At 42.9% G+C, this 13,077-nt stretch overlaps 2 protein-coding genes across 14 annotated transcripts in view; one reads left to right on the top strand and one right to left on the bottom strand.

Annotated features, from left to right (window-relative positions):
* Positions 1-3,933, top strand: part of LOC139381611 (Golgi-specific brefeldin A-resistance guanine nucleotide exchange factor 1-like) — a 115,387-nt gene extending 111,454 nt beyond the window's left edge. For 10 of the 12 annotated variants that reach the window (XM_071125271.1, XM_071125268.1, XM_071125267.1 and 7 more), the window contains 3 exons: positions 176-359; positions 887-1,060; positions 1,184-3,863. In XM_071125271.1, the coding sequence (XP_070981372.1) occupies positions 176-359; positions 887-1,060; positions 1,184-1,458 (633 nt within the window). In that variant the 3' untranslated portion in view covers positions 1,459-3,863. Of the gene's footprint in view, positions 1-175; positions 360-886; positions 1,061-1,183 lie in introns of all 12 variants that reach the window. The other 2 variants (XM_071125273.1, XM_071125270.1) reach the window with 2 other exon arrangements.
* LOC139381614 (core histone macro-H2A.2-like) lies at positions 3,922-11,455 on the bottom strand. Of its 2 annotated transcripts, none has more exons than XM_071125276.1 (9): positions 11,290-11,455; positions 9,656-9,847; positions 9,079-9,185; positions 8,097-8,291; positions 7,866-7,976; positions 6,546-6,645; positions 6,351-6,440; positions 5,935-6,109; positions 3,922-4,521 (listed from the first exon to the last, which is right to left on the bottom strand). In XM_071125276.1, the coding sequence occupies exons 2-9, from the start codon at positions 9,825-9,827 to the stop codon at positions 4,356-4,358; spliced, it is 1,116 nt and encodes a 371-aa protein (XP_070981377.1). In that variant the 5' UTR covers positions 9,828-9,847; positions 11,290-11,455; the 3' UTR covers positions 3,922-4,355. The 2 variants fall into 2 exon arrangements, with proteins under 2 accessions (XP_070981377.1, XP_070981378.1); XM_071125277.1 differs by having other exon boundaries at positions 7,866-7,973; positions 11,290-11,432.
* Between the last annotated feature and the right edge of the window lie 1,622 nt (positions 11,456-13,077).

Below are 13,077 nucleotides of genomic sequence, written 5' to 3'. Positions count from 1 at the left end.
CTAATCTGAGTGGTCAAACTCAAAGGAGGGAACACAAAAAGAAAGGAAAACAAATACTGGTCTTTAAGTAATAGTTCAGGTTTATTCCTGTCCAGCTCATTTCAAGCATTTTTTCCCCCCATCTATGTGTGTGATTGCATGGCTAATTGGCTGGTTGTTATCACCCTCCCCCCAGCTAGAGGCCATCCCAGAGTCTCTGAAGAACATGCTGCTGGTGATGGACACAGCAGGAATCTTCCACAGCGCTGACTCTCGTACAGGATACTCTGACCTGTGGGAGATCACTTGGGAACGCATCGACTGCTTCCTGCCTAACCTCCGGGAGGAGCTCTTCAAACAGACAGTCATACCACAGCCAGGTACTGGAACGCACACCTACTTCTATTAAGGCCCTGTTTTCTCAGATATGTACTCTGCTTTGAGTGTTAACAAGGTAGGTTATCTGGATCTGTATTGGCAGTACAGCATTTACTGCGATGCGGCCTCTGCAGTAGTCAGGGCCTTCATACTTCTTGCGCTTCGCGGAGCATAGCTGTTGTGAAGGAAGTTGTCAAGGAAGTGAGTTGTTTATACAGGACATACCGCCCCCACCTACCGTCAACCAATCATGTCAATGGGGAGCTATATGGAAACCTTACAAAATGTGGGATGCACATGGCGATGCGGTACGGAGCTTGATTTGGCCTCTACAGGCCTACGGAGGCTCCGCGTTTGCATCACACGGAGCCTCTGGACCGCATTTTCCCGGATCAAGCATAAATCGGATTTTCGAATACACAGCCTACATGTTTTTCATGATTTATACTTAGTCTTGTTTCAGTGTTCTGCTATATACATCAAGCTAGATCTCTGAAATGTAATGGCTGTATGTGCTCTGTGTCCATAGATCCTGCTCCTAGTCCCCCAGTGGAGCTTGTCCAGCCGGCTGCCCCCTGCCCCCCAGCCTCGCCACCCCCAGCTCAGGCCCTATCTCCTGTGCCAGTGCCAGCTTCCCCCACAGAGCCAAAGACCTCCAGCAGACCAGTGTCGCCCCAAGATCCCCCACCACCTAGTACCAACGGTAACCATGTTAGCGTGGCCAGTCAAAGATAAAATCTGGCTAACGGCAACGATCAATTTTTGTCAATGTCAGTTTCACAGCCAACAATCAGTGAATTAATCAATGTCCTCTCTTCTCTTCCAGGAACAGACAGATCATCTCCAGTGCCTCCATCGACTCCCCCCATGCCCACCCCAGTGAAGATGTCCCCCCACATCTCTAGCCCACTGATCCAGTCCCCCACGAGTCAGTCCCCCCTCATCCTGCAGCCCCTGGCCTCCCATCTGCAGGTGGGGGGCGTGCCCCCTATGTCCCTCCCCATTATCCTCAACCCCGCCCTCATTGAGGCCAGTTGCCCTGTCCCGCTGCTCCCCACCCCCCACCCCACTGAACATAGTGACACCCCGCAGGTCAAATAGAGCCACCATAGCCCTATGCCTACTCTCACGGGGGGCACTCCATCCCCCACCTGTCCCCTAAACATCATAGCTTTCTCCTTAGGCTCTGCCCCCCTTCACACAGGGGGACAAACCGTCTGTGACACAGAGACCCTTTACATCTATGGTCACCTCTCAGACGACACTAAACAACAGACACACCTAGCTTTGAAGTCTTATCTAACATCCTGGGGCCTGCTGTCCCTCAATATTCACTTGTTCGTCAGACATTTTTTGGAACTCCGTCGGGGTCTCAACTTTACTTTTGAGAGTTAGATTAGTAGAAGACACAAGGTGCAAGGTCGAAATGTGTTTGTGCATCGGCAGTTTTTCTCTTGTTTTGTCAGTCGCTAACAGTCACTAAATTAGCCATGTCGTCTAACAAGTTTTAGATTGGTAAATTAGTCTAGCCAGTTATCTAAACTTGTAGTAATCATGGCCAAATACTGACAGGGCACTTGCCCAGGGCCCTGACTTCTAGGGGGCCCCCCATTTTTTTGATTTTGTTAGTCACTCTCACTCAGATATTAACATGGTGAAATGTGTAGAATTGCAGGAAATTGGCTTTAAAACAGCAAAGTCAGTAGAATTGCATGAAATGTGTTATAAAATTGCAAAATGTATAGAACTGCAGTAAACTTGCTTTAAAACTGCTAACATTTTTCTCTACGCCCCATGGCAAAATGTGTTCCAGGAAATTACTTTAAAATATATTTCTCTCCACCTTCAAGAGGGGAGGCACAAAAAAAAAATGGCCGGCTTGGTGGGGGGCCTCCCCAACCAAATCTCACTTAAGGCCCCCAAAGGCTAAAGTTTTTCCTGAGTATGCCTGTGCTTAACATTTAATCTAGAGGTTCTGCCAGGAACAAAATCATAGTGAATAACTTATTTGGGTTTTAGGTACTGCATGTTGTTTACTGAATAGGATGTGAACAGATTCATTTACTCCAGTCAAAGTGTTCAGGGCACTGTCTTAAAACAAAAACAGACCTGTATCATAACTATTTTATTGGAGGGTCGAAATATAAGTGTACAGTAATATAAAGCATACATAGTTTCTATATTTCCAGTATAAAATTGTGTCAGAGGTTAGAAATTAGCCTACAAGTTTTCACAATCTTGTTTGCAAATTTGTATTACAATGGCCCTAAAACGACACTTTACGTACTTTAAATGCTGTTATACCCAAGAGGGACAAAGGTGTGCATGGTTTGGCTTGGAAAGATGAATTTGAGATGCTGCCATTGCTAACAAGGGCAGCACCTAGAACATTCCGAATGTGACAACTGGTCTGGCCTGGGGGTGTGTGTGTGGTTGGTTCGCTGTGTTCTGTGATGGTGGAACTCTGTCCGTGTCAGCTTTTGTCAAACAGGTTAGGAGAGTTTAATAGTAAGGTCTTAATGAGATTATTTCATGGAGTACAATATTGCCTTTTGTCATTTGTATCCGGGTGTGTAATAAATGTTTTGTCACATACACCGGATAGGTGAAGTGAAATGTGTTATTTTACAGAGTCCACCATAGTAGTACGGTGCCCCTGGAGCAAATTAGGGTTAAGTGCCTTGCTCGAGGGCATATTGACAGATTTCTCCCCTTGTCAGCTCGGGTATTCGAACCAGCAACCCTTCGGTTACTGGTCCAACACGATGCATACAGCAATTGTGGCCACTTAAGACTTGAGCAGATTGAGCATAGACCACAATCAGTAAATCTGGGACAAGCAGATCTTAAATTCAGTCTTCATTTTCAAGAGATGAGATGATTGGCCCAGATCATCTGCGCAAGTTTCATGCGGGACTATGATTACCCCACTTGACTCAGTGAAAGTATATTTGCATTTCACCGTCTGTACAGTAAGCTATGGATTGCAGAGGAGTTGGAACATTGGCATGTTGAAGTTAGAGCCTTGATCATCTTATCAAAGGATACTCGTACCAGACTTCTCACTGCATGTGATGACGGAAGAACAAACAATGGTTTTCAAAAGCCTCAACCACTTGGAACACGTCAGGTGTCTATTTTGAAAACCCAACCTTGTGATCGGAGTAAACTTCAGTGCAGCTTATTTCTTGGCCGTTACCCCTCTGTCTATAGTATTTATTCAGCTATGAATGAAGTGTTGGGGAATTAATACTCTCGTCGAAACACAGTTGGGAGCAACTACTTCCATGTCAGGTTACATTACTCTCTGAATCTTCTGCCTTATGTCAGAAATCGCATTAGTCTGTGCACAATGAAGTGGAGCCCCTCTGTCAGGGGTGTCGTTATGTTAGGTATACCAGGAGCTAATTCTTGAGTGAACAAGAAATTACATGAATATAATGTATATATGAAGAAAAGGTCATGTACTTTTTACAATGTAATACATATAATGTAATGAAACTGGATTGTTGTCTTATTCATGGGTGTTAGTAAATGATGCATTAATCAAATCACAGCTGGATCTGTGGTGTAAAACATCTGGATTTTTATTTCAAAGCAGAATGTGAAACACTTTTTTTTTCCTTAGTAAACTAACTGTATCAGAAACTACAGAGTGATTCTGGCAGAAAAACAACCGTTAAAATTGTCTTTGTACATGGAATGTAAAAACAATATGAGTAAAGAAGGGATACGAATGACAAGCCATGGGGATTATTAATTTAATCTAGTCTAAAAATAATGCAATCCCGTAAAAGGAAGACGGTAACATAAATGCATACAGTACTTCACTCACAAAAAAAAAATTAACACCTTCCGAGGGCTACCCGATGTCGTCAAAAACACCTACTTACAGCATCTTCCATCACACTATACCAGCTGCAAAAACAAAGATCCATCTGAAATACAACTGCACCTGTTAAAAAACACCCCAAATCGAGCATCTCTTTAGCTCATCTTCACTTGGCATCCAGCTTGGCCATTTCCTGAAGGTATATTCCGATGCTCTCGCTGTCAAACAGTACAAAGTAAATGTTTTTCAGGGAAGAGGTCGTTGCGGAGACAAAATGGTTGGAGATTGCCTTGAGGATCAGCTGGGCGGCTGTTTGCTTTGGAAATCCATTCCTAGAACCAGGAGAGATGCACAGATGTGAGCTCAATTTCAATTAGTCTTTCTGCGATTCCTATCTCCTTGCTGCTTCCTGAACCTTATTTGAGTATAAGGTTCAAGGTCCCTCCCTGGACCTTTTTCTCAAATGTGTTTTAAGAAGGAATCGAGGAAAGAAATTGAGAGCCCTAGTTCAGACCGCCGAGGCCCCTTTTTCTATTACTGGAAACCAAACTTATGAATTGTACCTTTTAAAATAACATGTATTGTTACTCAGCAGGTTACCATCCAACCATTTGTGTGAGTCAAGTGCCTGTCTGATAAACTCACTACAGGCCTGATGGAAATGGTCAAATTGTCGACAAAACAAAATACGCTACACAAAGGTAGATATTTTTTGGGGCTGTGATACGATTATGCAACAATTTATTGTGCAATTGTTGTTAGAATAACCACGTCGAGGTAAATTTTCAGTCACGTGATATGTTGTGTGGTCCTCCCACTACAATTTGAAAAAGCATGCAGATTAGGCTACAGATTAAATAAATTATGATAAACTTCACAGGTTGGTGAAAGTGCATGATAAGCTTAATGCTAGTTTTCAATAGATATCAAGGGTTCTTATTTTATGCTGGTGACATGATTGGTGCTTGCCTGCCAATCGACAAATAAATACAATCTCTCTTATCCATAATTTCATCATGTAGGCCTACCCTCTGCACTGTATCGGCGAGCTGTTGGCTAGAGCGTACCCCCGAGACCAGAGTGGGCACATTTGCTGTTTAAAGCAGACTTTGTGCCCAAACCATCGACCTATTTAAAAACAAATAGAATTTCCGTTTTTTTATTCAGTAAATAAAAAAGTTAAGTGTGTTTTGTGTTCACCAGAAGCCAGTTTGATAGAAAAACACTGCTGCTGGTAATACAGATGTTAAATCTTAATTTTGATAGGCTATATGTAGCGTACAGCTGCATTTCAGATACACTTGTGTTTCATAGTGGAGACCAACATCTAGCTTGTTACTAAGCTATATAAAACGACAGTTGTTGTGTATGGCTGCATTTTTAAACATTTTGAATGTTGGAGTACTGGGAAATGTATTCTGTCTGGTGCTTTAGCGTTTGAGCAAGCAAGAGAGATCTGCGGGTTTTCAGTGAATGTATGTAAATCACGAGGCTCATTTGAATTTTGACAGTGATCAAATCAAGATATGGCAATCTGTATGGGCATATTATTTTGTGTGAATGAGAATATTCGCTTGAATATCGTTCAACAAATTGATGGAAACCTAGCTACTGGTATAGATTTAAACATCATACTGGCTGTATTTCTGTATTTTGAATGTCATATCTAACAACAATGGACTAACGAAACAAATACCAAAAGGTAGTTTTTGGGTGGAATTGTCATTTAAAGCTGTAAGTCTCACCGGCCAGCAGGAAGTGAGGGGAAGGCCACCGACTTGAGTTTCTTCTCCTCTGCAGCAGAGAGACAGGCCTTGACAGTCTTCTCCAGCTGGTCCTCACACTTCTCCGAGCCCCACTGAGGGATGTTACAGTGGATGACGAAACGAGCTGGCATCCCACTGGCCTGGCTCACCGCAACTACAGGATGAAGACGCACACACTGACGCTTCACTCTTCACGTGTAGGTTTAAATGTAGCATTGACAGTGTACTTATAAGGATGGTTTTGAAGTGAGGTGAGACAATATGTTTCAATCAAGTGGATTATGCTGTATTTGGATAAGCACATTCGGTAATTGCATCCTTTTATAACCAAACAAAAGCAAAAACCCTTTCATCCAGCAGATTTGATATTAGTTTGGGTGTCCGTGTCTCCATACCTGATGCTACCTCCAGAGGTCCCTGTGCTTTCCTCAATTCTTTCACTGCCTCCAAGAAGTCCCGCCCACCTGCCTTCTCCAGGGCATTGCCTGCAGACCACAGCACACAACAGGTAAGAATGAGTCAAAAGTATAATGGGCTGTGAAGCTTTCGCGATTCTAAGATGAAAAGACGAGCAGGTCTGGCATCCTCACCCACTCCCTCTTTGAGGTCCATCTCAGCATTTGTGGGGTTGATGATTCCCTCCACCTTGATCGTTCCAATCTTGCCAATTTCACTCTCTGTTAGTGAAAGCTGTTTTAGGGGATATAGAGTTGAAGTTATGACAAAGTTACTAAGAAACTTAATGGATACGTGTCATGAACAAGGTGTATTTGGATACCTGCTGGTCAAACATCGCATTCCAAAATCATGGGCATTAATATGGAGTTGGTCCCCCCTTTGCTGCTATAACAGCCTCAACTCTTCTGGGAAGGCTTTCCACTAGATATTGGAACATTGCTGCTAGATATTGGAACAGGGACTTGCTTCCATTGAGCCACAAGAGCATTAATCAGGTCGGGCAGTGACGTTGGGAGATTAGGCCTGTCTCGCAGTCGGCGTTCCAATTCATACCAAAGGTGTTCGATGGGGTTGAGGTCAAGGCTCTGTGCAGGCCACTCAAATTCTTCCACACCAATCTCGACAAACCATTTCTGTATGGACCTTGCTATTCTGTATCGTTAAGATTTCCCTTCACTGGAACTAAAGGGGCCTAGCCCAAACTGTAAAAAGCAGCCCCAGAACATTATTCCACCTGCACCAAACTTTACAGTTAGCACTATGCATTCAGGCAGGTAGCGTTCTCCCGGCATCCGCCAAACCCAAATTCGTCCGCCGGACTGCCAGATGGTGAAGTGTGATTGATTCATCACTACAAAGAACACGTTTCCACTGCTCCGGAGTCTAATGGCGGCAAGCTTTACACCACTCCAGCTGACGCTTGACATTGTGCATGGTGATTTTAGGCTTGTGTGAAGCTGTTCAGCCATGGAAACCCATTTTATGAAGCTCCCGACGAACATTTATTGTGCTGACGTTGCTTCCAGAGGCAGTTTGGAACTCTGTAGTGAGCGTTGCAACCGAGGACAGACGATTTGGCCTAACACTTCGTGGCTGAGCCATTGTTGCTCCTAGACGTTTCCACTTCACAATAACAGCACTTACAGTTGACGGGGGCAGCTCTAGCAGGGCAGACATTTGATGAACTGACTTGTTGGAAAGGTAGCATCCTATGACAGTGTCACGTTGAAAGTCACTGAGCTCTTCAGTACGGGCCATTCTACTGCCAATGTTTGTCTATGGAGATTGCATGGCTGTGTGCTCGATTTTATTCACCTGTCAGCAATGGATGTGGCTGAAATATCAGAATCCACTCATTTAAAGGGGTGTTCACATACATTATATACACATAAGTATCTTTACAATAGGTGTCACAGAATGACAGTTTTTTCATAACTGACTTGACATGATACCTTTTGTCCAAGGAACAGGCTTTTCGCTGAGAGGATAGTGAATCCATCGCCTGGTCCATCTTCCACTGTTGAGTTGGCTACGACAGCTTCTTTGTCGTTTTCTGTGCTCTTCTTATCACGGAATCAATGAAAAACAGAACACATTCATGCTTCTTATAACACTATAACAAACACATTGACAAATATTGAGCTGTTTGCCATCATTCACGAAGCCCATTCATGTGTACTGACCCTTGGCTTGCGGCCTGGTTTGCCTTTGCCCTTTTTGGTGGTGGGTTTCTTGATGCTCTTGACGCGTTCCGCCCTCTTCTCTGGCACGGTCACCTGAGTGTCCACTTTCACTCGGCTGCCCCTCTTCTTGGACAATAGTTCTGGGTGGATACGAGGCAGGACCCCTCCGTTTGATATGGTCACCCCTCTGAGAAGCTGAGAGGCCAAAGAACAGGTGAATTAGTTTACTTTTCAATAGGTATTCAGTCTATCATTGGTCAATTTCTTTGCTCTGAGAAATACTTTACTGGTCAAGTGGTAAAAAAAATCCTGCCGAAATGATAAAGAACATTGTCTATTAAGTGGAATTAGTTAAAGTCCAAACCTAAACCCCAATTGAGATTTTGTGGCAGGACTTGAAACGAGCAGTTCATGCTTGAAAACCCACAAATGTCACCGAGTTAAAGCAGCTCTGCATGACTGAGTGACCCAAAACTCCTCCACAGTGACGTGAGACTGATCAACAATGACAGGAAGCATTTGGTTGCAGTCATTGCAGCTAAAGGTGGCACAACCAGTTACTGATTGTTGGATGTTTATTAAATAAATTAAAGTATACATTTTTCCGGTTATTTGTAAACTAAGGTTCTCTTGATGATATTAGGTTTTTGTTGAAGGCCGTATCAAAAATAGAGAAAATCAAAAAGGGGGCAAATACTTTTTCACAGCACTGTATGTCTTGTCAGGATATCGGGCCTCAATTTTTTTTTTAATCCACTTGGGGTTAACCACGAAGCGGTGGCAGTTAATGCCCGATGCCATATGGCGTCATCTGTACCTTCCTGAACCCTTAAGACAAAGGGACAACCTTCATCATAGTTTCATGGATCCCTATTGGGAAATATACTGCAATATAATTGTGTAACGATGATGCAATGAAGTGGAGCGACAAACACTGACATTTTCTAAATGTTAGCCTATTTTAATGGGAATAATACTGTACCTGGTTGAGCTCCTCGTCGTTGGCTACAGCCAGTTTAATGTGCCGAGGAGTTATTCTGCCTTTTTTGTTGTCCCTTGCTGCATTTCCTGCCAACTCCAAAATCTCAGCTAAACAAATAAATGAATGTCATTAGAAAGTCTTCAGACACAAATTATAAAGTATCAGTTATATACTGAACAAAAATACAGTGCATTCAGAAAGTATTCAGACCCCTTGACTTTTTCCACATTTTGTTACGTTACAGCCTTATGCTAAAGTATTAAATTGTTGTTCTCATCAAGTGTGTAATGGTCATGCTGTTTAATCAGCTTCTTGATATGCCACACCTGTCAGGTGGTTGAATGATCTTGGCTAAAGGAGAAATGCTCACTAACAGGGATATAAACAAATTTGTACACAACATTTGAGAGAAATAAGCTTTTTGTGCATATGGGATATTTCTGGGATCTTTTATTTCAGCTCATGAAATTAACACTTTACATGTTGCATTTATATTTTTATTCAGTATATATTTTATATACACAACTGAATTGAAGAAAGATGTGCGTGTGTATTTTCACTCAGGTGAGACAACAACCTGCCAGGTACTCTATGACGGCTGCCATGTAGACGGGTGCCCCCATGCCGATGCGGTACTTGTGGGTCCCTGTGCGTAGATACCTCATCATCCTCCCCACAGGAAAGATGACCCCTGCTCTGGCAGAGCGGGAGAGTTTGGTGCTCTTCTTCTTCCCTCCTCGGGCTGACATCTTGCCTCAGCTACGTCTACCTGGGAGGACAACAGTCCATTTACCATGGTTAGTTTTAAGGATGGAGATTGAAACTATGTTAAATGGGTCACTTGTACTGTACAGGCAACGATCAACCAATTGAAATACACTACAGCAATGTGCAAAACAGTTTTTATAATTACCACCTGTTTTGTTTGCCCAAAGGAATTTTATAAAGACTCAATTTACGCCTCCAAAAGCTTGCAATGTGCCACGTTGAAGCTTCCATACATTGACTAGATGCTGGTGTGTACATGTAGCATAACCAAGTCTGAGCGTGAAAAGTTGGAACTTGTCAGCAGGCTATTTGACCACTCATTATTTAAACTGATAACACGTGCATTAACAAATCTGTGCAGAGCTGTAAACTTGAGAAACAAAGATTGAGGTTCCAGGTTGAGAAGGTGCCTTTCAGGAGCATCATATCGTCCTCATGTAGGCCTACAGTTTGCAAAACTGATAAGATCAGAGACTGACTAAAACTAGCAAAGCACACTAACGGATATAATTCGAAGACAATTCCAAAATACGATATGGAATAAGAGGCCTACAATATTTAAGAATTACATTGCGCGCCATTTAGGATTATTTGATTAACGCATTAGTATTTTTATTTATTATTTTTAAATACTTAATATTTGTATAGTATTTAGTCTGCTTTTCAAGGTAAAGATAGTAAGGGTAGCCAACGTACTTTCCCAAAGGTAACTATGTAAACAAACTCAATAATACCGTATAGAAAACGGCCGCGGTGGCCTACAGACTCCAGTTTTGGAAATGGCATTTGCAATCTGAGACCCGACATATATTCTTTCGAATGCATTGATTTGTGCACCTTGAATGCGTTTTGGATTCTGGATTGCTCACATGCACATGAAAAATAAAAGAACAAAAGATCATGCCACCTAGTATAATAGCTTACAATAGGCTACTCGACGAACAGTAATTTAATTAATGTTTTTTTTTGTGTAAAATATGACGTCTTAAACGTAACTACAGATCCTAAACGACATAGCGATGTTAAATGTAAAAAAAATGCATGAATATGACAAATGTTTATACATATGCGCGCCATTATGCAGGAATAAAAAATAACCCCTTGATACGTTTTTCTTCTGACCGTCTCCTCCTATCGCAACAGGATTATGCACACCTAACTAACTATCTATCTAATCAATGGCCTTGCTTTAAGTTGGTTGCCTATCCACTAGACATCCGCGGCTGTTGTTCTCAAATAGAAATGTCTGGGACATCGGGCCATAACCTTTCTTGTAATTATGTTCCTCCCATGCTACAGCGCAACCCCCATTTTGTTTTCAATCCATTGGATGTGTAATCTCATCAGACATGGTCGGAAAGGAACGTTCTTTCAGAGACGCAGCTCGCCACAAAACGCAATAAACCGGATATGCGCGAGAGTGAATTTATCCAAGTTTGATACCTGTTTGTCCTCCTTTACACGAATCGATGCAGGCCTGATCTTCTCTTTCACAAGTCTCAGAAGAATGGCTGTATTCGCTGTCCTTATGCGGATCCTGTTAATAAAACTACAACCACCGTACGTACATAGGCTACATAGGGGGCTGGCTTACTACTACTGATGCTGCAAAGGGGAAAAATTCAGTCCGGGGAAAATAGAATGAAAACGCCCCCTTTAACATGGCTTGAAGGGGAAAATAATGTTGGTTGAAAGTAACGCAATTCCCTTGAATATACGACTGAATTTGGCCTTGTATGCCTATAGAGCAGTTTGGAAAACGTGTAAATTATAAATTTTGGATACATATACACAGTTTATTAGGTACACCAATCTAGTACCTGGCCTCCAGAACAGCCTGAATTCTTCAGACGTGTATTCTGCAAGATGTGGTGTTCAAACGTTGTTCAATTGGTATCAAGGGACCTAATGAGAGCCAGGGAAACATTCCCCATATCAATACACCACCAGCAGCTTGTACCGTTGACACCAGCAGGATGGGGCCATGGACTAATGCTGCTTATGCCAAATCCTGATTCTGCCATTGGCATGAAGCAACAGGAACCGGGGTTTCTTCCAACCAGGTGATGTTTTTACACTCCTCAATTGTCCAGTGTTGGTGATCACGTTCCCACTTGAGAAGCTTCTTCTTATTTTTAGATGATAGGAGTGGAACCCGGTGTGGTCGTCTGCTGCAATAGCCCATCCGTGACAAGGACCGACATGTTGTTCCCAAGATGCCGTCCTGCACATCACTATTGTACTGTGCCATTATTTGCCTGTTTGTGTCCTGAATGTTAATTTTCACGATTCTTTTTTTATTTTCTCCATTCTCTGTAGACACTGTCGTGGGTGTATTAAAAATAAGAATAAACAGAAATGCCTTATTTGTAAATGTATTCAGACCCTTTGCTATGAGACTCGATATTGAGCTCATGTGCATCATGTTTCCATTGATCATCCTTGATGTTTCTACAACTTGATTTGAGTCCACCTGTGGTAAATTCAATTGATTGGACATGATTTGGAAAGTCACACACCTGTCTATATAAGGTCCCACAATTGACAGTGTATATCAGAGCAAAAACCACGCCATGAGGTCGAAATAATTGTCCATAGAGCTCCGAGACAGGATTGTGTCGAGGCACAGATCTGGGGAAGGGTACCAAAATAATTCTGCAGCATTGAAGGTCCTGAAGAACACAATGGAAGAAGTTTGGAACCACCAAGACTTTTCCAAGAGCTGGCCGCCGACCAAACTGAGCAATCGGGGGAGAAGGGTCTTTGTCAGGGAGGTGACCAAGAACCCGATGGTCACTCTGACAGAGCTCTGTGGAGATGGGAGAAACTTCCAGAAGGTAAACCATCTCTGCAGCACTCCATCAATCGGGCCTTTATGGTAGAGTGACCAGACGGAAGTCACTCCTCAGTAAAAGGTACATAACAGCCCGCTTGGAGTTTGCCCAAAGGCACCTAAAGACTCTTAGACCATGAGAAACAAGATTCTCTGGTCTTTGGCCTGCATGCCAAGCCTCACATCTGAAGGAAACCTGGCACCATACCTACGGTGAAGCATGGTGGTGGCAGCATCATGCTGTGGGGATGTTTTTCAGTGTCAAGGACTGGGAGACTAGTCAGGATCGAGGGAAAGATGAAGGGAGCAAAGTACAGAGATCCTTGATGAAAACCTGCCCCAGAGCACTCAGACTGGGGTGAAGGTTTACCTTACAACAGGACAGCCATGACAACGCA

This window comes from Oncorhynchus clarkii, chromosome 23, assembly GCF_045791955.1.
Source record: "Oncorhynchus clarkii lewisi isolate Uvic-CL-2024 chromosome 23, UVic_Ocla_1.0, whole genome shotgun sequence".
NCBI classification, from domain to species: Eukaryota; Metazoa; Chordata; class Actinopteri; order Salmoniformes; family Salmonidae; genus Oncorhynchus; species Oncorhynchus clarkii.
This window is presented reverse-complemented; position numbering and strand designations above follow the sequence as displayed.

Coding starts and splice junctions, on each gene's coding strand:
- LOC139381614 (XM_071125276.1), bottom strand. CDS start 9,827: ATGTCAGCCCGAGGAGGGAAGAAGAAGAGCACCAAACTCTCCCGCTCT. Junction 6,646..7,865: donor GCCTGTTCCTTGGACAAAAG/GTATCATGTCAA, acceptor CCCCTAAAACAG/CTTTCACTAACAGAGAGTGA. Junction 6,441..6,545: donor GGACCTCAAAGAGGGAGTGG/GTGAGGATGCCA, acceptor TGTGGTCTGCAG/GCAATGCCCTGGAGAAGGCA.